The sequence below is a fragment of the Macaca mulatta genome, chromosome 8, assembly GCF_049350105.2.
Source record: "Macaca mulatta isolate MMU2019108-1 chromosome 8, T2T-MMU8v2.0, whole genome shotgun sequence".
Lineage (NCBI taxonomy): Eukaryota > Metazoa > Chordata > Mammalia > Primates > Cercopithecidae > Macaca > Macaca mulatta.
The window spans coordinates 66946495-66968421 of NC_133413.1; the positions used below are offsets into that span (position 1 = coordinate 66946495).

The following is a 21927-nucleotide window of genomic DNA, read 5'->3' on the forward strand; positions in this document are numbered from 1 at the left end:
ATTGAATCCCCGAAGAGTCTGAGCTTTATTCTTCAACTAAATAGACAGGACCCTAGAAGATACGCTTCTGGAATTGTAATATTACAGCAATATTGTGCTTCTTTCTTAATTAACCTTGTTAACCAAGGATTTGGAACGTCGGTGGGTGACTCTAAGAGGGCCTTTGTTATCCTCTCAGTACACATCTACAGTGGAGTAAGATGTCACTCTGTGAAATAAAACGCCTTTATTCTTTGGCATACACCAAATACCTTCATCATTCTTTGAGTAATGATTGACAGTCTTGTTTAATGAAATAACGTTTGTCAAATACTTAATTTGCTGCCAGACACAGTAAATGGTGAGTTATGATTGTTATAGTATTATCATAAAACAAGTTTGTTTTTTTTTTTTAGGCTTTCTGAATGGAAAGGAAATACAGGACAGAGCTGTCATGTTTGTGGAGGCCACTCAAGGTAAATCAGACCACAGTGGATTCCAGAGTTTACACTCCCTGAGATCACTGCCCCATGACAGCATTTTACCCCCAAGATAGTCAAATTCGCAATTCTTTAGACTTTTACAGGGTCTCCCAAGGTACCGCTCATCCCTTCCTTGCTCCCCACAAGAGGGAAGTGACAAAGGCTGCTGTTTCTCTTGCAAGGCTGCCTCCGCCAGCCTGAGAAGGAGTTCCAGGGATATGGTAATTAACATATTTTTCTTAATCTTGCTTTTGTAGTTAATCTCCAAAGCATGAAAGCACTTTGCCAGTTGATTAAACTGTAAGAATACAATAGATCCGAAGTGAGGGCAGCACTGATGAATGTAAATGCATAAAATTGCCCATTCTGCAGGAAAATGCCTCAACCTGAATCCCAACTTGAAACACTAAGTTAAACACTTAAAATTAATTGCATGAATATATTTTTTGGATCAATAGATAGCAAAAAACCTAACTTGGTAGAATTTCATCTTCAAAATAAGAAGCAACCACTCTTTTATGTCTTCTAGGAAACAAAAGTGATTCGATTTAAGAGTTTGGTCTAGGATCACCGCCTATGAGGGGGGTTCAGGGAATGCCCAGTAAGGCTCTTGGGGACAATGGTGCTGGATGGGCCTTTAGCCAGACTGGCACTCAGTCTGGGTATCCAGGAGGGCATTCAGAGATAAGTATTTGTGTAGCTGTTTTGGAAAGAAGGGCATTTGAGGCGGGGCTTTTCTACATTAGGTGGTACAGGTTCAAAAAGGCCAGAGCGGAGAGCAAGGAGGTGGGAATCCAGAGCTGTGTGTCCTCTGGAGAGAGGGCATTCTGACTGGATACCCACATGTCCTCTTTGCCCCTCAGCCCTGCTCCCCAATGCAGGTTAACCACAGCCACCAGCTCCATTTGAGCCACCTCCCCAACGACCAAAAAGCTCAGGGCAGCTTGTGGCCATGGCTTATCACTTTCTTACATCTGCGGTAAATGGAAATGACAAAAATGGGCTGTCTTTATTTTTGGAAAACAAATAGCAAAAGAAAAAACCAAAACTCAACCAAATAGGTGATAGCAACATTATTTTCAAATGCATTGGTTGAAAATTCTAGTCCAGATAATAGAACAGGAGTGGTACTTGTGGTCTCCAGCTATATTCCACTGTCAGACAAAAATACTTTTCTTCATTGAAGTACACATTATGTAACATTGTGTATCAGATGACCTCAGCCATAAAGTTGGTCTTTAGAGCTTCTTCTTTCGTTCAAGAAAGCCATCCATTGCATGAAAGATGTCAAGATAGTCACCTATAAGCAGTACTGTCTTGAGGGGCAAAAAGCTAAAGAGAACACAAGAATAAACTTTCGTGATTATCATTCATGAAAGCCTCTTTAGCACCTCTACTGAAAAGCAGTGTCACCTCTTGCGGCAGATGAAGTCATTCACTCATGCACACACTATGCAGCCTGACTGCTACCTGCCTCAGGGTCACTGGGCCTTCTTCACTATATCAGAGGACACTTGCCCAGGGCCTCGACAGGTTTTGTGGCTTTACTTAAGTTATTCAATTCACTTCTCATTTCGGTTTCCAAAGCATCACTCCACTGTACAATGACACAGAGGAAGCAGTGGAGTGTTGTGGTGTAGGCATGGGCTCTGGGGGCAGATGAGCCTGGCTGGAATCCTAGCTCTTGTCATTTGCAATGCCACCTTAGGCAACTGACTCAGCTCACAGACCTCAATTTCCTCAGCTGTAAAATGAGGTCATCAATCTGCCTTTCTGGGACTACTATGAGGATGAGATGCAATAACTCCTCAAACCTTGGGCAAGACTCAACTAACACTTCATTTTCTCCATCCCCGCCTGCCCCTCTGCAAAGCCATATATATGCATGATCATCATCCCAACAGAGCACTCTGCTCCACTGGCCTTAGCATTCAATACTGCAGAGCAAGGAAACAAAGCAGGCACAGGAAACCTGAGACTCATCCTAAGGTGGGGAGTAAAGGAAAGGACCCCATGCTCCTTGTTCCCCTGTTTGGGCACCCCAAGATCTACAGGTGGTTCATCCCCTCCACCGTTTCAAGTCTCTAGTCAACTACTACCTTCTTTATGAGACTCCCCCCACCCATTAAATACCACTCTTAAAATTAAATCTCACAGGCTGGGCACGGTGGCTCATGCCCATAATCCCAGCACTTTGGGAGGCTGAGGCGGGCAGATCACAATGTCAGGAGTTTGAGACCAGCCTGGCCAACATGGTGAAACCCTGTCTCTACTAAAAACACAAAAATTAGCCAGGCGTGGTGGCACATGCCTGTAATCCTAGCTACTCAGGAGGCTGAGGTAGGAGAATTGCTTGAAACCGGGAGGTGGGGGGTTGCAGTGAGGCATGATCGTGCCACTGCACTCCGGCCTGGGCAACACAGCAAGAGTCTGTCTCAAAAGAAAAAAAAAAAATTAAATCTCGCCGAGATGTGGTGGCTCATGCTTGTAATCCCAACGCCTTGGGAGGCTGAAGTGGGAGGATTGCTTGAAGCCAGGAATTTGAGACCAGCCTGGGCAATATAGCAAGACCCCATCTCTAAAAAAATAAAAATAAATTAGCTGTGCATAATGGTGCACAACTATAGTCCCAGCTATTTGGGAGGCTGAGGTGGGAGGATGACTTGAGCCTGGGAGTTTGAGGCTGCTGTGGGCTATGATCGCACCACTGCACTCTAGCCTGGGTGACAGAACAAGACCTTGTCTCCAAAAAAAATTAAATAAGTAAAATTAAAAAAAAAAACGTAAATCTTGGCCAGGCGCAGTGTTTCACGCTTGTAATCCCAGCACTTGGAGTCCGAGACCAACCTGGCCAATGTGGTGACACCCCGACTCTACTAAAAATACAAAAATTAGCCAGGCATGGTGGCAGGCACCTGTAATCCCAGCTGCTCGGGAGCCTGACACAGGAGAATCACTTGAACCCGGGAAGGTGGGGGTTGCAGTGAGCCAATATCGCGCCATTGGACTCTAGCCTGGGTGATGAGCAAAACTTCATCTAAAAAAAAAAAAAAAAAAAGTAAAAAAAGTAAAACTCAACTTGCACCCATCTACCTCCCACTGTGGGATTTCCTTTTTTCCCTTTCCTGCTTTATATTTCTTTAGAGCACTTACGGTCTTTTCTTTTACTTTACTGTTTTTTTTTTTTGTTTCTTTTCTGTCCCCTCACCCCACAGGAAGTGATTTCCACATGGGCAGGGACCACTGTTTGTCTTGTTCTTTGCTGTAACCCTGAGCGCAGATCCTTGGATGGTGGGTGATTCATGACACACACAGCACTCTCTGAATGTTTGCTGAATGAATGTTTGGTGGAGTGTTTGATGTGACTGCCTTTACTGAGCTTCTTCACCTTGCCTTTGGCTTACTCAGCAGCTATCTAGCCCTCTCTCAAAACATGTCCCATAACTAGTATGTCATAAAACTAAACATAATCTCCACAGTTATTCAAAGTAGAAAAATTAAGTTCCATGTTCTTACCATTGGCATTACTGTAATATAATCTATCTATTAAGCAAAAAGAACTTAGTGTGTTGTGTGAATGCACACCCTGCCCAATAAACAGTGCATTACATGAATCTACAAGCTATGACAAACATTGTCTCTACATTGTAAATGAAGAAGCCAAAACCTGGAGAATAAAGGGCATGCTCAGAGTCACAGACTTAGTCAATAGTGGGATCATAAGCCTGGATTTCGAATTGCTTATCAAGGATCCTTTGCTCTGTCCCACACAGCCTCAGTCAGGCATTCTGACCCCTCCTGTGCCAGATGAAGCCTGGAGAAATGATAGGATGCAAGAATGACATTTGGAAATAATCTTGCCAGTGAGGCAAGATTTAACTAGATGACCTGTTACAGTCTAGAAAATGAATTGAGGTAACAGGAATCAGCAGCGCACCACTATCCTTGTAACCGGGTCAAATGCTCATTCAGTACCTATGAATTTCAGCACTGAAACTCCATGGAGAGCAGGGAAGGGTGCACAAGAATGCTTTTTCTACTTTTTTTTTTTTTTTTTTTGACATGGAGTTTTCGGTCTTGTTGCCCAAGCTGGAGGGCAACGGCGTGACCTCAGCTCACTGCAACCTCTGCCTTCCCGTTTCAAGCGATTCTCCTGCCTCGGCCTCTGGAGTAGCTGGGATTACAGGCACGCGTCACTGTGTACTTTTTTTATTTTTTAAGAGACAGAGTCTCACTCTGTTGCCAAGATGGAGTGCAGTGGTCTGATCGTGGCTTACTGCAGCCTCAAACCCCTGGGTTCAAGCAATCCTCCTGCCTCAGCTTCCTGACTAGCTGGGACTACAAATTCAAATTCCTGGGCTCAACCAATCCTCCTGACTCAGGCTCCTAAGTAGCTGGGACTACAGGCTTGCACTACCATGCCTGGCTTATTTGTTATTTTTGTAGAGATGGGGTCTTGCTTTGTTTCCCAGGTAGTCTCGAACTCCTGACCTCAAACAATCCTCTCACCTTGAACTCCCAAAGTGCTGGGATTACAAATGTGAGCCGCTGCTCCCAGCCCTTTCTTGTGCTTTTAAGAGGTGGTTTTACGTTTTTTCCCTCAAATTCTTTAACCATCCTAAGAGTTCGAATTTATTATGTATTACTAATCGTACCCATACCACAAATTTCTGTAGCACTTGGCTTACTGTCTAGCCTTGACTTTGGGGCCCTGTACCTGAGGAGGCATGGATACAATATCTATTCCAACAGGATTATTTTATCATGAGCACAAGAAAATCTCTCCTAAAAATGATCATTTCAATCTTTCCATCTGCCAGTACATTCACTTCTTTTTCAGAATAATTCGATACTAAGGTGGCAGGAAGGGCTAGACCCCATTTTCTTGACTCATGGGGGCACTGCAACTATGTAAATTTGGTATTGTGTCAGCAATGGGCACAATGATAGAATTAACAGGACTTAATAGAATTAAATGAATGAATTTTAATTTATCAGGTATTTTTAAAGTGGCTTCTCCTGGTGGGATTTGGAGTAAACTGTAGATTGGCATGTTAGGGAAGTAATAGAAGCTAACATAATTACCTTTTAAGAAACATCATGAAGTATAAAAACTTTGGCATATAGAAGTACATTTTTTCTTGTAGAATAGCTTCTACTATTTTTTCCGCGGCATATTCTGGTTCCAGAATTGGCAACAGAGAAGGACAACTAGAATATAAAATGACAACAATTAAAAAAAACCCCAAAGGCCAAATTCACAAATAAAGATAGTTTTTCAAATTAGGGATAAAAGGTTTTAAGACGTTATCACTTTTTTCTTTCCCTTTCAAATTTCATTTATTTTTATATTTACTCCTTTATTGTCAATGTGTCAATGCAGTCAGTAGTAACATAACTAAAATATGAAATGAAAAGTGATTCTCATTAACACACTGATATTACAATATACATATATGTGAAATCATATTAAACAAATATTCCAAATATTTGTAAGGCAAGCTGTTGAAAACACATTGCCTGTAGTCTCCATGAGATACAGAATTGGGCGTCTGTGACTGCTATGGCCTGGGTATTTGTGTCCCCCACAAAACTCACATGTTGAAGCCTAAACTCCCAATGTGATGGCATTTGGAGGTGGGGCTTTTGAGGTGTAGCTAGGTCACCATTGTGGAGCCCTGATGAATGGGATTAGTGCCTGTCTGAGAAGAGCCTATCAGCACCTTAGTCTTGGACTTCTAGCCTCCAGAACTGTGAGAAAGGCATTTTTCTTGTTTAAGCCACCTAGTGTATGATAGTTCATTATAGCAACTCCTTCTGTATGACCAAGACAGTGTCTCTCCAATGATTGCCAGTCCTTCTGGAATCAGAGAGGGGGCATAATGGGATTGGATGGCAGGAAGGGGATGTGGACAGGAGAGCCTGGGAGATGGTGGAACAGATGCAGGGCCTGGGGGGCTATCAGAGAGACACTGCCTTGATAAACCATTCCCATTCAACTTGGTATCCTTCACACAAACACATACTAAGAAAGACCTCAGAATTCCAAGACCATTTATAAATCATACTGAATCCCAGAACAATATATTTTAAACAACTTTAAAAAACAGAACAAAATAAAATAGATAGCAAATCATTTTTAAAAGTGTAGATTCTGTGAAATTAAAGGGTATACTTACGCTGTAGTACAACCTTCAAACATTCCAGTTTTTATAAAAAAGGGGCACACAATTGTGGTTTTGATCCCCTTTTGATTTTGGACAAATGTTTCTACAAATACAGATTCAGCAAGCCCAAAGGCTGCAAATTTACTTGCACAATAATCTGCAAAAGACAAAGCATGTTCATGTATATTCCAAAGTTTTAAAATGGCATTACCTTAAGGTCTACCCATAATGCTAACAGCAACAGATAATAAGAAAACAATTTCAGAGTTCTCCTTTTGTGTAATCTTGGTCTACTCCCACTGGAAGAAGTGAGTAGGGAGTGGGAAGGGACATGGTTAACTGAAGATCAGGGTCAGCTGACAATGATCAAGTGAGGCCCAGCACAAGAAGGGCTGCAGAGATCCTGCCTCAGGTCACACTGCTGGACTTTACTAGCAAGTCAATGCATTGTGAGCCCCTGTGCTAGTTCTTACATGAGGCCCTGTCTCAAAAAATTGCAATCCCACTGGGGCATGAAGACATTCAAAAGAAGAAACAAAACACTAACTGATATAGGAATCTAGGCAAGAGAGGCCAGCATGGGTTGTGATTCTCAGATCAAGTTTTCTTCCAACTCTAACTCTTTCCTTCACTTCCAGAAAAACAACAACAGCAACAACAACAACAACAACAACAACAAATAAAACAAAGGGCTTGGTAGCTTCAACCTCCACCTCTTCAATACCTTGAAAATGCAGGGTAGGGGCAGAGGGAGGAATGGAAAGTGGCACTTGTGTCCATTTTGAACTTTTTGTCTTTAATCATACTTGTTTTAACAAAACATCTGACTATTCAATTGACTAAGTGAAAAAGTTTGGAGAAGAAATGGTGTTGAGGTGCATTAACACTTTCCTTTGCCCCACACATTCAGAGGAGGCATATTTAAACTTGCTATGTTACGGTGCAGCTACTGCAATTGGTAAGAGCCAGTTTATAAGTGCCAGGCATGGGGTTGTCCAGCCCCAGTGCTGTCCAGACAGTGGATCAGAGGCTAGAGACTGGGAAGGGGGAGGAGGAGTCCAGAGCAGCTTCTAGGGTAATTGAAATCATCAGGTATAAATGCAGCTGAGCCCCTTGACCCCTGAGATTCTGATGAGCAGATATGGCCCATGACCCAAGGAATCTGCATGCTAAACTGGCATCCCTGGTGGTTCTGATGCAGGGGAGTAAAGACTCACACGATGGGAAATACCAAAGGCTTACACTTGTTTCCAAGATGAGCTGCGGGTGGGAGAGTCCTGTATCTGAAGACAGGAATATTCTGTCTGAAAAGGATTGATAAGGAGCTGTAAATATACCTGAATGATTTCAAAGGCCTGTGACTTAACAGATGTATAAGACAGAGGTAAGATAATAGCTGATAAGTTCTAAGAAGGAGAGAGGAAGGGAAGTCCTGGGTCATAAGGAGGATAGATTGGTGATATTTAGGGTGACTGGTGGTTCTGAAAAACCTATTCATGTGATGGACATACTGAGCTAAGACTGGTTTTGTCAATCTTGAACTATGCCACTTTGCTTCAAAGCATTAGGAACTACCGAACTGGCAAACTGGCTTATCTGTTACCTGAATGTTGCTGCTACAGTTCTGTTGGATGAGTTTTAGCAATCCTTGTAAGCCAGGACATGGGACATTTGCGCTAGGGGATGCCATGGTAGGTTAGGTCAAGGTTTCTGTTCCTTCTAGAGCCAGCTCCCAAGTTGGGCCTCCTTGGTTGAGGCTCTCAAAGGATCTCTTTGCCTCCTCCCCACTGCTACTGTCAAGTCAGTTGGCTGTTGCAAGGGAGATGAAAATGCCCGCCACTTCCTGCAGGTCTTCAACCAGTGGAAAAACAAAGCAGTTAACTTTAGGTTTCTTGAGGTGAAGAAACTTTATCCAAGCTCACAGCAGTGGGGAGATCACTTAAAGGAAACTTCAGAAGAAGACAGGGTCATCCTCCTTACCATCCTGTGACAGTGTCAGTGTGAAGTTTGGGGGACAGTTGTTATGTTGATCACTTGTGCAAAAAAATTATCAGTGAGGCTTCTCTCTCTTTTAAACCAAGGGGACTGCATAAGACCTAATGATTCCAAAGGGCACAGTCCAATTTCACGTAAGTCTATCTGATGGGCGGTTTTGCTACACGATGAAGTTATCAACCACTTATTGACTATACTTTTTAGCTTATTATTCTTTATCATTAGGACATCAAGTCAGTGCTAATTATTCAGAGCTATTATGCAAGTTAAAGTTATAGGGAATTTTGCAATTGTAAATGGCTATGTTTTTCTTACCTGCCAGCCCATTTACTCCAACTAATCCAGCTGAACTTGAAATGCAAACCAAATGTCCATGGTCATTAGCAATCATAGCAGGTAGAAAGGCTTTATAAGTCTAAGAAGACAAAGGAAAACTTTTGATGTTTAATGCCACATTGTATAATTTTATCAGATATTTATATACTCATTGTGATCAAAAAATCTTTCTTTTCAGCCCATAAAATATCTGAAGGTATGGGGATATAAAAACTTAAACATCTAGAAAGCAATCATTTTAACTTATTTAACCTGTTAGATCAATTTTTTATGGCAATTCCAGTATTATTAAAATGATTTATTCAGACTTACGTTTTTGCTCATATTTGACTTTTAACGACACAATATTAAGACAAGAATTGACGGAGTATGGGAAAATCTTTGTTGTGGCAGCCACAACCCCAAACCTCACAAACATGATGCTTTAGATTTAGATTGCCTTCTCTCTCCTTAGCTTGATTTTGAGTTTCAAATTTTCCCTGAACATTGTTCACAGGACATCTGGTTGTTGACTTCAATTTTAAAAGAGCACTTTGTTTTAAACTCATCTCTACTCTTTAAAATAAGTTTCTTATTTTTGTTCCATTTCATAAAACAGAATATCTATTAGAAAGAGGGCACATCTGTATACTGTCCAACACCTTCACCATTGACTGGGGGTCTGGAGAAAGAACGTAAAGGAGACAGAAACGAGCTTTTGAAGAAGACATCTTCTGCAACAAAGGAGTAACTAATCACATCCAAAGACATGGAGGTGAGAAAAGGGATCTCTTACAAAGGCCAAACCTCACTTGTTTGCCTGCATTGCAATAAGTCTCAGACAGAAACTAACAGGTAGAGAGAGGTGGGAAATCAAAACAAAGCAAAAGGAAGCAGGGCAGCAAACAATCCGGGGTCTGCCATGAGTTGGGACACTTCTCAGTAGGGATACTGCCTTTGAGAGCCCAGCCTTCAGGTAGCTCTTGGACACTCTAGCAATTGAGTCACTGTCTTTGTGCCTGGCAACGTGCAGATGCTTAAAGAATGTACATGAACTTGCCCAGAAGAAGTAAAGGGAGTGAGAGGACATAAGGAGTGATAGGAGCCAGGGAAACACCAGCATTGGAGGAGGAGGAGAAGGAAGAAAAAGAGGAAGTAGAGGAGGAGTCGGAGTCGGAGGAAGAAGAAGGAGAAAGAAGAAGGAGGAGGAAGGAGGAGGGAGGAGGGAGAAGAAGAAGAAGGAGAAGAAGAGGAAAAAGAAGGAGGAGGAGGAAGGAAGGAAGACGGAGAAGAAGAAAGAGAGAAAGAGAGAGAGAGAGAGAGAGAGAGAACATGAAGGCACCTGGGGAAAAACAGAGAGGTAGGAAAAGAACACAGAGTCAGGCCGAGTGCAGTGGCTCACACCTGTAATCCCAGCATTTTGGGAGGCCGAGGTGGGAGGATCACAAGGTCAAGAGATTGAGATCAGCCTGGCCAACATGGCGAAATCCCGTCTCTACTAAAAATACAAAAAGTAGCTGGGCGTGGTGGTGCATGCCTGTAGTCCCAGATACTTGGGAGGCTGAGGTAGAAGAATTGCTTGAACCCGGGAGGTGGAGGTTGCTGTGAGCCGAGACTGTGCCGCTGCACTCCAGTCTGGCAGCAGAGTCAGACTCTATCTCAAAAAAAACAAAAAAACAAAACAAACAAACAAAAAAAACCCCCACAAAGCCATGGGAGTGGGAGTGGAGACTTCCAGGGACCATGATCTTTATCTTCATTCCAACTATATATGAGTATAAGCAAGCACCAAGGAGAGGGACATTTGGGACAAGATAAATCATTTGCAGTAGCTCCTGTAGGAACATGGTAGCCACTAAATTCTGAATCTTTCCATTTTTCTCCTGAAAACTTTACAAAACACCAAGAATAGCACCAGCACCATTACATTTTTGGTGGAAATAGGGGACAGAAAATCTACAAATTCCAAATTACATTTGAAGGCTGCTAAAGAAGAGTTGGGCAGAAAGGTGTGAGGAGAATTGAGGAGGAGCTCAGAAATCTCCAGCAAAGACTCCCGGGAGACAGCCTTGCCCAGGAATGACGAGCTACGAGCAGGGCTGCAACCAAACAGGTCAAAAGTCCTGTAATTCCAGTACTGTGGGAGGCGAGGCAGATGGAACACTTGAGGCCAGGAGTTCAAGACCAGCCTGGCCAACATGGCAAAACCCTGTCTCTACTAAAAACACAAAAAATTAGTCGGGTGTGGTGGCACGCACCTGTAATCCCAGTTACTCAGGTGGCTGAGGCACAAGAATCGCTTGAATCCAGGAGGCGGAGGTTACAGTGAGCTGAGATTGCACCACTGCACTCCAGCCTGGGAGACAGAAGGAGACTCTGTCTCAAAAAATTAAAATAAAATGATAAAGTAAAATAAAAGTAAACTTTTAATAAAAGCTGGGAGAGGTAGCAAGACGGTGCATGCATAGTGTGGGGCGGCCTGAGATGGCTGGTCTCAGCACATGCCAGAAAAATGCAACTTCTGGAATTGAGTGGGTAGCTTTAGAAGTCAGGACTGTGTTTTTAGTGCTGGTAGCAGGTGGTAACCCGGGTTACCAGTGGAGCCTCTAATTTCTCTGGTTGGGTACTAACGAAGGTGACTGTAGGTTTTGGTTTGCCCATAACAGACCTGATTAACGCTTGCTCATTAATAATGCTGAATTTCACTTCCAAAAGCATCCCAGCTTAGACAAATTACAATGCTACCCTGGTCCTGTCTAAGTTTAGTTACCCGCTATGTAGCCTGGAGCAAATCTTTTACGTTCTATGATCCCTTATCTTACCAAGCTGTTTTAAGGAAAATATGTGAGCCACCTGGAGTATTCCCTAACATTTGCAGCTAATCAATACATGGTAGCAGGACCATAAGGACAGTTCTGTCCTTGTAGGATTCCCTGAGCAGAGGTCCTGGGAGCTGTAGATTAAGTGGCATCAGAAGAGGACAACTGCGTAGACCAGGACAAGTCCAAAATTGAGAAGTCTCCGCTTTACTTAGAGGCTAGTAACATTGTAAAAGAGCAAGAGGAAAGTACTTCTAAATGCCAGAGTAACTTTACATTTATTATGAGAAGAAACAATTATTACCCATAAATGTGCTTTGAAATTCACATCAAATGACTTTTCCATAAGCTCATCTGGACAGTCAAGGAAATTTTTGCCTGTTACGATTCCGGCATTGTTGATTAGGATGGAAACATCGCCGACTTCTTTTTTAACCTGAATTGAATAAGAGCAACACCACCAATTCCTTATATGATCTAGATTTTATTTTCCCACAGTTTTATGTTTTTTTATCCTGGTTAATTCATACTGAGTTTATGCACTCTAAAAATACAGCTTGGGGCCAGGCTCAGTGGCTCACACCTGTAATCCCAGCACTCTCGCAGGCCGAGGCAGGTGGGTGACTTGAGGACAGGAGTTTGAGAACAGCCTGGCCAACATGGCAAAATCCTGTCTCTACTAAAATTACAAAAATTAGCCAGGCATGGTGGCGCATGCTTCTGGTCTCAGCTACTCGGGAGGCTGAGGCAGGAGAATTGCTTAAACCAGGGAGGTAGAGGTTGTAGTAAGCCAAGATCACGCCACTGCACTCCAGCCTGGGTGACACAGCAAGACTGTGTCTAAATGAATAAATAAATACAGTTTGGTTTATTTACATTGCTGAGTCTACAGTGTACCAGAGATCAAGTTTTTTTGTGTGTGTTTGTTTGTTTTTTTTTTTTTCGTTTTTTTTGAGATGGAGTCTCCCTCTGTTGCCCAGGCTGGAGTGCAGTGGCACGATCTCGGCTCACTGCAAACTCCACCTCCTGGGTTCACACCATTCTCCTGCCTCAGCCTCGCAAGTAGTTGGGACTACAGGTGCCTGCCACCACACTCGGCTAATTTTGTTTTTGTATTTTTAGTAGAGACGGGTTTTCACCGTGTTAGCCAGGATGGTCTCAATCTCCTGACCTTGTGATCCACCCGCCTTGGCCTCCCAAAGTGCTGGGATTACAGGTGTGAGCCACTGCGCCCGGCCTCCAGAGATCAAGTTTTGATGTGCTTTTCCTGTTTTTCTTAAAACGAGTCCGTTGTCGAAACGCTACTTTCTGTTTACAGTTACAGCTGTTCTTCTACTCAGTGGTTAGTAACTTTGTTCTGTGCTCTGTTTGTGGCATTTCATTTTAATCAATGTGATGGGACATAAGAATAGCTTCATTATAGCCAAATGGGGTATAGATCAAGACTTTGCACAAATGAAGAAGGGGCTGGGTTAGGGAATAAATGGAGGAAAAAAGAAAATACAGTCATAAATCACTTAACAATGGAGATACATTCTGAGCAGTGCATTGTTAGGTGACTTGGTTGCTATGTGAAGATCACAGAGCATACTTAATAAACCTAGATGTGCGCCTACTACACATCTTAGGCCATATGGTGGAGCCTATTGCTCCTAGGCTACCTACCTGTACAGTGTGTTACTACACTGAACACTGCAGGCAACTGTTAACACATTGGTAAGTATTTGTGTATCTAAACATAGAACATTGGGACAGTAAAAATACTGTAATAATCTGTCCCATAATGTGGGACCACCATTTTGTATATGGTCCATCATTGACCAAAATGTCATTATATGGTGCATGACTGTATATATTTTAAACACACAGCACAGATTAGAATCTGCCTGTCCTGTTTTCATCAACTGGCTGGTTTTCTTCTTTCCGAGGATGGACACCTGAACTCAAGGCTAAGCTGTGGCCTAGGGATACAAGCTTTCAAAGTTATCGGAGACTCAGCAGAGACAAAACGCTGTCACATCACTCTGAAAGCTTTCTCTTTGATTGTTTGTCTATGGGCTACTTCTTAAAAATTCTCTGGTATTGGCCGGGCATGGTAACTCACGCCTGTAATCCCAGCACTTTGGGAGGCTGAGGCGGGCGGATCATGAGGTCAAGAGACGGAGACCATCCTGGCCAACATGGTGAAACCCTGTCTCCACTAAAAATACAAAAAGTATCTGGGTGTGGTGGCACGTGCCTGTAGTCCCAGCTACTCAGGAGGCTGAGGCAGGAGAATCGCTTGAACCTGGGAGGCGGAGGTTGCAGTGAGCCGGGATCATGCCACTGCACTCCAGCCTGGCGACAGAGCAAGATTCCATCTCAAAAAAAAAAAAAAAAAAAAAAAAAAAAAAATTCTCTGGTACTTTCCCTTCTATCCAGAATAAAAAGTGGAAATGGTGGGTTTATACGGATGGGGAGTAATTTCCTTCCCCTGAATTCAGAGGAGCAAATAACTAATTCCCTCCAAGACCTCACAGTGATAAAACCTGAATAATAAGCTGGTAATGACATGTTTGGCTATTTCTGAAGTCAAGCACCTGGGGCAGAACTAAATCACCATTACAGGGGAAAGGGAAAGGGAGGTAATTATTTATAGAGTGCTTCATACTAGTTTATCCCATAGCTAATAATCTTCATTGTTTGAATATCAACCGATTATTGCTTACGGCTGGCCAGATAAATTGTAGTCAGTGTAAGTCAACATGCCAGGTGTTTAACTTCTGAGTAGCTAAATTTGTGAGATCAGCTGTGCTTGGAAGAGTGGGCCCAGTGTAGGCCTAGCAAACTTGTCAGGTGTGGATCTCCAGCCTGTACTGGGCAGCCTGTGGTTGGAGATGGTGGTAGCAGAGAGGCAAAATGTAAAGACAAACTTGAAAGTCATAAACTTACCTGCCAGGGACCTGCAAACCTTAGCAAGGAAATCCTGGTTGAGCCTAGAAACTATGGAGTAACTTTACAATGTAGTCAGGCTGCTCACGGCAGGTTTGGTTGGTTCCTCCCTTCTCAATAAGTTGGGCAATTCTGGGAGGCACAAAGTGTCCCAGGAGAGTGATGAGTGAAGTACTTAAGCCAATGTGAGGACACAAAAATCCTTAGGCCAGGCACAGCAGCTCACACCTGTAATCCCAGCACTTTGGGAGGCCGAGGTGGGTGATCACCTGAGGTCGGGAGTTCGAGAACAGCCTGACCAACATGGAGAAACCACGTCTCTACTAAAAACACAAAAAAATTAGCCGGGCGTGATGGCACATGCCTGTAATCCCAGCTACTCGGGAGGCTGAGGCAGGAGAATCGCTTGAATCCGGGAGACAGAGGTTGCTGTGAGCTGAGATGGCGCCATTGCACTCCAGCCTGGGCAACAAGAGCGAAACTCTGTCTCAAAAAAAAAAAAAAAGAAAAAAAAAATTCCTTGTGAGGGATGGGCACGTGCCTCTACGATGGTAAGAAAATCCTTACCATCCTCATGTCAGAGCTTTGGTTTTCTGAAAGCTTTATGTGTATCTGTATAAACACCAAAGAAGAAAACGTAGCTGAGTCTTTAGGATTAATAAAAGATTTTGATTGTCTTACGACTACTTAAGAGCAATACTTCGAATGTAGGTGGGGTGGACACAGCCTAAATTTAAAATCAGACAGAATATGGATTCAAATCCTGCCTCTATCACACACCAGGTCTGTGAACCCTGGGCAGGTTATTTAATGTCTCTGTATCTCGATTTCTTTATCCTCAAAGAAGGATGCCTCTATCCCTCCATTAACTTATACTGTAATAGGGGCCGGTACAGTCAGTGCAGTGTAATGTTAGGAGCAGGTACTCAGGTGTCAACAGACACAGTGGCAGCTTTAGTCTTGCTACTTACTAGTTGTGTTTCTTAGGTAAGCTACATACCTGCCCTAAGCCTTAGTCTCCCTACTTGTGAAATGGGGATAATAATGGGTTTTACTTTATAAGGTTACAATACATACATGGTAGTTAGCATAGTGTCTTGCATACAATAAGAATTCAAAAGTCCCAATTTCCATTCTCCCATAATCTTGTCTACATTAAAGGAACACTGGAGAAAGGCTAACAGGCACTGAGAAAGGCAAGGGAAAAAGAACATGATATATGTCAAATTATAATAGTAAACACACAAGAGTTACCTGATCGGCTACTCTATACACTTCTTCCTTTTGGCTGCAATCGCAAGTATAGGCGTGCACTCTTGTGACCCCAGCTTCCTGAGCCATCTTACATGTTTCCTCATTCCCCTCCTTATTGACATCCCAGAGAACAAGCACAGATCCCCGTCGGGCAAACTGCAAAGCTAAGAGCCTTCCGAGTCCACTTCCAGCACCTGTGATGAGGACTATTTCACCAGCAACGTTCTTCTGTTGCTTTGGGAGTAAGGCAAAAATCATAGCCTCCAGAAGAGTAAACAGTGATTTTCCTAAGAAAATGAACAGTTTCTTTGATGATTGCAGGTTGAAAGACATGTTCTGGCTGACACCTATGAAGAAAGACAGATTCACGTGAGGACTTATTTGTCCATTTCCTCTGAGTTGTTTACTCCACGGAGCTCCTATATTCTGAAATAGTGAAAGTAACTGAGCTATGTGATTTAAACAGCTCTCCTGGTAGCAGACTCCGAATTCAGAAAGGGGGAGGAGGAAGCCACAGGGACTATATTTACTCAACTTTCATACTTGGCCCTAAGCTCAGCACATTATTTGCATGACTGCTACGTGCAGTATACAACAGAAATGTTTGTTAACCAGGAACTGTAACCACCGCACCCAAATTTAACATAAAGAATAAGTTCATTATTCTTTATAGTTAGCCTTTCTTCATAATAATCATGAATACTGTTGGCTGATTTTATGTTCAAAGTCTTGACCACATCACAATGTTTATAACATAATTACTACCTCTCTGACTTTATTTTTCTCTCCTTTGATGTTTGTGCTTTCTCATTTGCATTATTGTTCTTTAATTTTGCATTACTGTATAAAATCTGAGATTTGAGAGGAAAATATAAAATCTTATTTGTAGAAAGCATTTGACAGGAAGTAACCAGATGTTCTAGACCTTTTCCGACAGATTTGCGATCAGCACCAGATAGTCCTTCCCTAGGCTCTGAGGTCCCCACGCCACCAACTCCACATCACTTACCACTCTGTGTGATTAAAGGTCAGAGGGGAGGCAGACCTGGACTCCTGCCCTGCACTGCCTCTGCCTACCTGTAAACCCCAGGGGGGAGCGTCTTGGCCTAACACTGGGCCTTGGTATCCTCATCTGTACTGGTCCCGTGGCATAGGGTGTTTTTGCAGATGAAATGAGAATGTTCCACGTATCACCACAATGCCTGACTTATAGTCAGTGCTTTACAGACGTTATCACATTTCTCAGATTCATGGTACTGCCCACCAAGAAGGCACCTACTAGGTCTGCTGAATGAATAAAAGGCCCCCCCTTGACAAACTCATACAGAGCTTAGTGCTTACATCCTGCTACCAGTTACTCACACTTTAGTGTGAATGAGTATATAAAATGCTTTCCTAACCACTAGCTGAGAAAGAAGGGAAGGTCTTATTTCCTTCAGGATGAGAACAGAAGACATACTTAGCAGAGGGCATACTGTGCTGGGGGTAGGAGCCTTCTCTGAATGGGGTGCTTAATTGAGAGGCTCAGACGAAGGCACAGGTGTGAGGAGACGGGAGGGGAGTAATGAAAAAACAGCAGGTCTTCACTTCACAGTTTGGCTGAAGTCAGCCTAGTTATGGTTAATGAGTAAGACTGGATAGATTCATCTACAGGAGGACTTGGTACGTGGTCACACCCTTAGGAAATGTCAAGAGTTGATGTGACCCAGGCTGTTGTTCCTGGCTTATTGTACAGATGAGACTGAGGATCCGAGAGAAGATGTATGTGACTGTTCAGGTCCCTGTGCTGGTTAGCTGGTGTGGGCCAGATTGGTTCATGTGTTCTGTTTATTGAGTATTCACCCCGTGCTGGTTCTATCTGGGCACTGAGGCTGAGGGGATGAGCAGCCTCTCATAATCTCTGTGCAGGTGAGCCAAGTAATCTAGTTGAAGAGACATATTCAACAAATAAATACATCGTTACAAGCCATAGTGTTATAAAGAAAAGTGCAGTGTGCTATAGAGAGAATGATGGGAGAGCTGATTCAGATTGGGCCTGGGGGAGGAAGTAACAGAGGTCTGCTGGAAAGTGACCCTTTGAGTGGATATCCAAATGATGATGGTGGGAGGTAGGGATATTGAGCAATAGCTTTCCTGGCAGAGGGACAAAATAGTTTGTTGTAAGGCAGGTTTGACCTGTGTGTCCAGGGCTGTCCAGAGAATAAGAATGCTGGCTCTAAGGAACATGGACCTTCTTGTCAAATGAAGGACATTTTCATCCATGCTTTGATGAAATAGACCTCAAACGCTCTGTGATCTCTGCTCTGATTTACATTCACAGAGAAACTTTTAGAAGATTGTTCAGGCCTCCCAGGCGCTGCAGAACTGGAAAAGAAGGCGTCCTGAAAGAGGACTCTTATTTCAAATACACAGTCATGGAGCCTGTGCCTGTGGATCTGCAAGGATGAGGGTCAGACTGTGCACACAGTAATGGGAAACCCCAGGCACCCTTCTCAGACAGCAGCCTGGGCATTGCCAACTTTGGAAAATCCATACCAAGGGTAGTTGGTCAGACCACCACACTCCCTTTTATATCACTATGTGAATTCACACAGAGGGACAGAGGTCTACTTCTCCCATTACAGGGCTCCAGCACCTCAGCAGTGGCCAGAAGTCTCAACATTGACCTGGGTGACATGAATGCTCTTAATGTCAGAACATTCTAGATTTCAGTGTTCCACTGTCTCCATGTTGGCTTGATGCAAGACCTAAAATATGTCCATCTTTTAACCCTGTCTTGGCAGATGCTTACTAGATTTCTAAGAACTTGTCAGGCTGAGTTACCCCCTCCCCAGTTGAAGTTTAGGGTGCCTGCTGGGTACCCACATAAGCAATGAGGTCTACAGATTAAAGTTTGGTTTGGAATTCCAGATACATCACTGATTTTCCCTACAACTTTGGTAGAAATGATTTACCTTCTTGTGCCTCGGTTTCCTCCTCTAAAAAGGGAGTTTCTAATAGTACATAGGAATACTTACCACACAGAGGAGCTGTGAGAATTAAACCAGTTTATATAGGTAAAGTATTAAGGAGCGTTATGTGGTCACTACTAGCTTGTGTGAGACCTTTGAACAAATTAGAAAAAAAAAAAGGCACTACTCTGCACAAAGTCCTCTGCGGGGTGTACAGGGTTGGGGAGGGGGTGCAAGAGGAGTTGTTTGGATTCCAACACCTGCCAGCTTACATGTCTCCCCCTCTGCTCCTCAGTCCCCATAATAATGTGGCACAGCCATAACATGGAGGCCTTTCTAGAACAGTGCCAGGCACGGAATGACAGCAAAATAATTAATGGCTAGAACTTCCACTGGTGTTCCTGTTAAGCAAATGCATTAATAATCCCTGGCTATACCAATGAAATATGGTTATAGTATACTTACAAACAGGTGTGAATGCACGGTTCTATTTTACTGCAGAGACTTTCCTAGAATGTTACGGAGCATATACAATTTAATCTGGCAGGTTTCTAGGTGTCTCTAGCTCACGGCCTACCCAATCCAAACAGGCGCCCTCGGCTTCCCAGGCCAGTGGGCGGCAGCAAGTCGGCTCTGGTGAGGGCACCCGGACGAAACGGGAGGGCAGACAGACTGACAATCACAGCTTGGGTTGAAAGGGGTGATATGGGGGTGGTAGGGCCCGAGAGGTGGATTCACTGAGCAGCAGAGAGCAAGGAACCTGGGCAGAACGGACCGAAGAAGAAGGTCCAGGGAGGCATCCTGCCCTCTGCTCTGAGTGGGGAGGGAGGCTGGCAGCTCACCTCCGGGGGCGGGGTGTCTGCGTTAGCCGTAGCCACGCGAGCCTGGGCTTCGGGGACGCTGCAGCCGTGCGCTCCCGGGAGGAGTTCTGTTCTCACCAGCTCGCGGGTGGGTCCGGCCGCGGCTCGGCGACCCGCGCCCCCTTGCGCGCGACCCAGCGTGAAACCAGCCCAAAGGGCCGCCTCGCCCGACCCCCGCCAGCGCCACCTCCTCCGGGAGCCAGCACCCAGGACCGACGACCTCGGCAACTCACCCAGGACACTCTCCTTAGCTGCCCGCGGAGAAGCCGGCCTTGTCTGCCCCAGGCACCCGAGTCCCTGCCTAGTAACTCAGCGAGGTTCAGGTGTTTACCCAGATGCTGCCCGAGGCCAAGTCCAAGGGCGGGACGGCCGCGGCAGCGCCGGGGGTGGGGCCGGCAGTAGCCCCAGCACGCGACGTGGGCCGCACTCCTATCTTCTTTTTCTGGACCCGCAGATTTAAGAAGCTGGAAATTCGGTGGTGGAAACTGGATGCGAGCGCCGGATTTCTCTTAGGCTTAACGTTTCAATGCCTAGGCTGCACCCCAGAGTATTAGATGGGAATTTCTGGGTTGGGAGGGGCCCAGGCATTAGCTAGAAGAGTTTCCCAGGTATTTGCAAGGCACAACCCCGAGACTGGGAACTCTGGAGTTAGAAAACAAAGAGCAGTGTAGGCGTCCACGGGGGAGGGGCCAGGTCGTTTGTCTGGAGCCTGCAATGCGGGGAGTTCTCCAGCAGCATCTGATTGCTCCACGTGGGAACCTAAGTCAACAGCTTCCTTGCCCCTTGGAGGTAAGGGATGTGGGCGTGGGCTCGGGAGTCCCCAGGAAGTGGGTGGGGTGCAGGCAGGGGCGGGAGTGGGTGCGGCGCTGGCAGGCGGCCTAGGAGAAGAGGGCGAGGAAATTTGTTCTAACAAAATGAAGCTGAGAAATGAAGATAGAGTAAGTCACCAGGCACTCTGACCCAATCAAGATATATTAAGCATCTGGGTGTACTGCGATCCGGAAAATACAGCGATGATATATCTGTCAAGAAAAAAAAAAGGGTAAACATTCATTAATAAATCAGTAAAAGAGTTAATATAAGCACAAGACATCACTGAAATGCTAATAATAGAGAGTGAACTTTTCTGGGGGCAATGAGGAGCAGAAATGACAATAAATTATGGGATGTTGAAAGACATTGCAAAACAGGGGAGTCAGGATGAGATTGGGTTTGAAATTCATGCCGGGGCTGAGTAGGACAGGAAAAGTGGTGAGGGGTCGAAGAGCAGCCTTAGCCAGCCTATATCTGGGACAGATCTGGAGTAGAGGAACTGCACATTTGTTCTTTATTTAAGTGACAGAGGAAACAGGCAGGTCGTATAAGCTTAGAAAAGTAGGTGCAGGGGAGACCCTCGACTTTCTTTTCAGTGCTTAAGAGGTTACTTGTGTGCTTTAGGCAGCAGCAGCGAACTGTGGCAAGCTATGCGAGGCATGTGGGAAGGTGAGTGGGGTAAGGGTGTGTGCATTGGTTTCAGGTCAGCCGTCACCACCCAGCGACACTGCTGTGTGGGGCTCTGGGGAGTTGCAGGGCTTCGGAGGGAGAAGGGAGACACATTCATGAACAGTGCGGGTGATAGACATGCACCCCAGGTGCCTCCAGAGTCCACAACCAGCCTGCAGGAGGAGAGGCAGTTGGACTCAAAGGGCCTTCCAGAATGGGTTAAGGTGTGGAGGTGAGCAGCGCCTGGGAGTGAGAGTGGACTGAGGCAGAGACACGTCGGGTAATGGGCCCTTGATGGTGTCGTCTGCCTGCAAGAGTTCAGATGGGTGGACACTGGGAAACATCAGCTTCCTATTATCTTCATGGCTTCTCTGAGCAGAATCCTGGGCTGTCACTCTTCTTTCTGGTCAGAAGCCCTGGGTGGACCTCAAGAAAGAAATTTGGAGCATTATTAGAAATCTCATCAGTACAAAAGATGAGAGTAAGTAGTGGGGGATGCACCGGTGATGCAGTGAAAGAAGCCAGAGGTCCTGCTGGTTGGAAAGGGCCCTGCTTTGACTTGATGTGGGGGAAACTCAGAGGACTGACCATAATCCTGAAAGCTAGGAAAGGATTTCTAAAGGGTCTCTTTTGGCAAAGGCTAGGAATGGACAGTTTATGATAGAACATGTGTCATGGGTTAATAAACATGA

At 44.5% G+C, this 21927-nt stretch overlaps 1 protein-coding gene across 3 annotated transcripts; it reads right to left on the bottom strand.

Moving 5' to 3' along the window:
• Positions 1-209: 209 nt before the first annotated feature.
• SDR16C5 (short chain dehydrogenase/reductase family 16C member 5) lies at positions 210-20544 on the bottom strand. 3 transcript variants are annotated; one of them, XM_028852122.2, is made up of 7 exons: positions 19359-19526; positions 15943-16289; positions 12062-12193; positions 8939-9038; positions 6641-6785; positions 5547-5672; positions 210-1793 (listed from the first exon to the last, which is right to left on the bottom strand). In XM_028852122.2, exons 2-7 carry the CDS (start codon positions 16273-16275, stop codon positions 1700-1702), a joined length of 930 nt encoding a protein of 309 aa, XP_028707955.1. In that variant the 5' UTR covers positions 16276-16289; positions 19359-19526; the 3' UTR covers positions 210-1699.
• Between the last annotated feature and the right edge of the window lie 1383 nt (positions 20545-21927).

What these genes read in the sequence shown, in the direction of transcription:
- SDR16C5 (XM_028852122.2), bottom strand. Translation starts at nt 16,275, where the DNA reads ATGTCTTTCAACCTGCAATCATCAAAGAAACTGTTCATTTTCTTAGGA. An exon ending in TGTATAGAGTAGCCGATCAG is followed by an intron (nt 12,194 to 15,942) that starts GTAACTCTTGTG and finishes TATTCAATTCAG; the next exon opens with GTTAAAAAAGAAGTCGGCGA. An exon ending in ATTTCAAAGCACATTTATGG is followed by an intron (nt 9,039 to 12,061) that starts GTAATAATTGTT and finishes TTGTCTTCTTAG; the next exon opens with ACTTATAAAGCCTTTCTACC.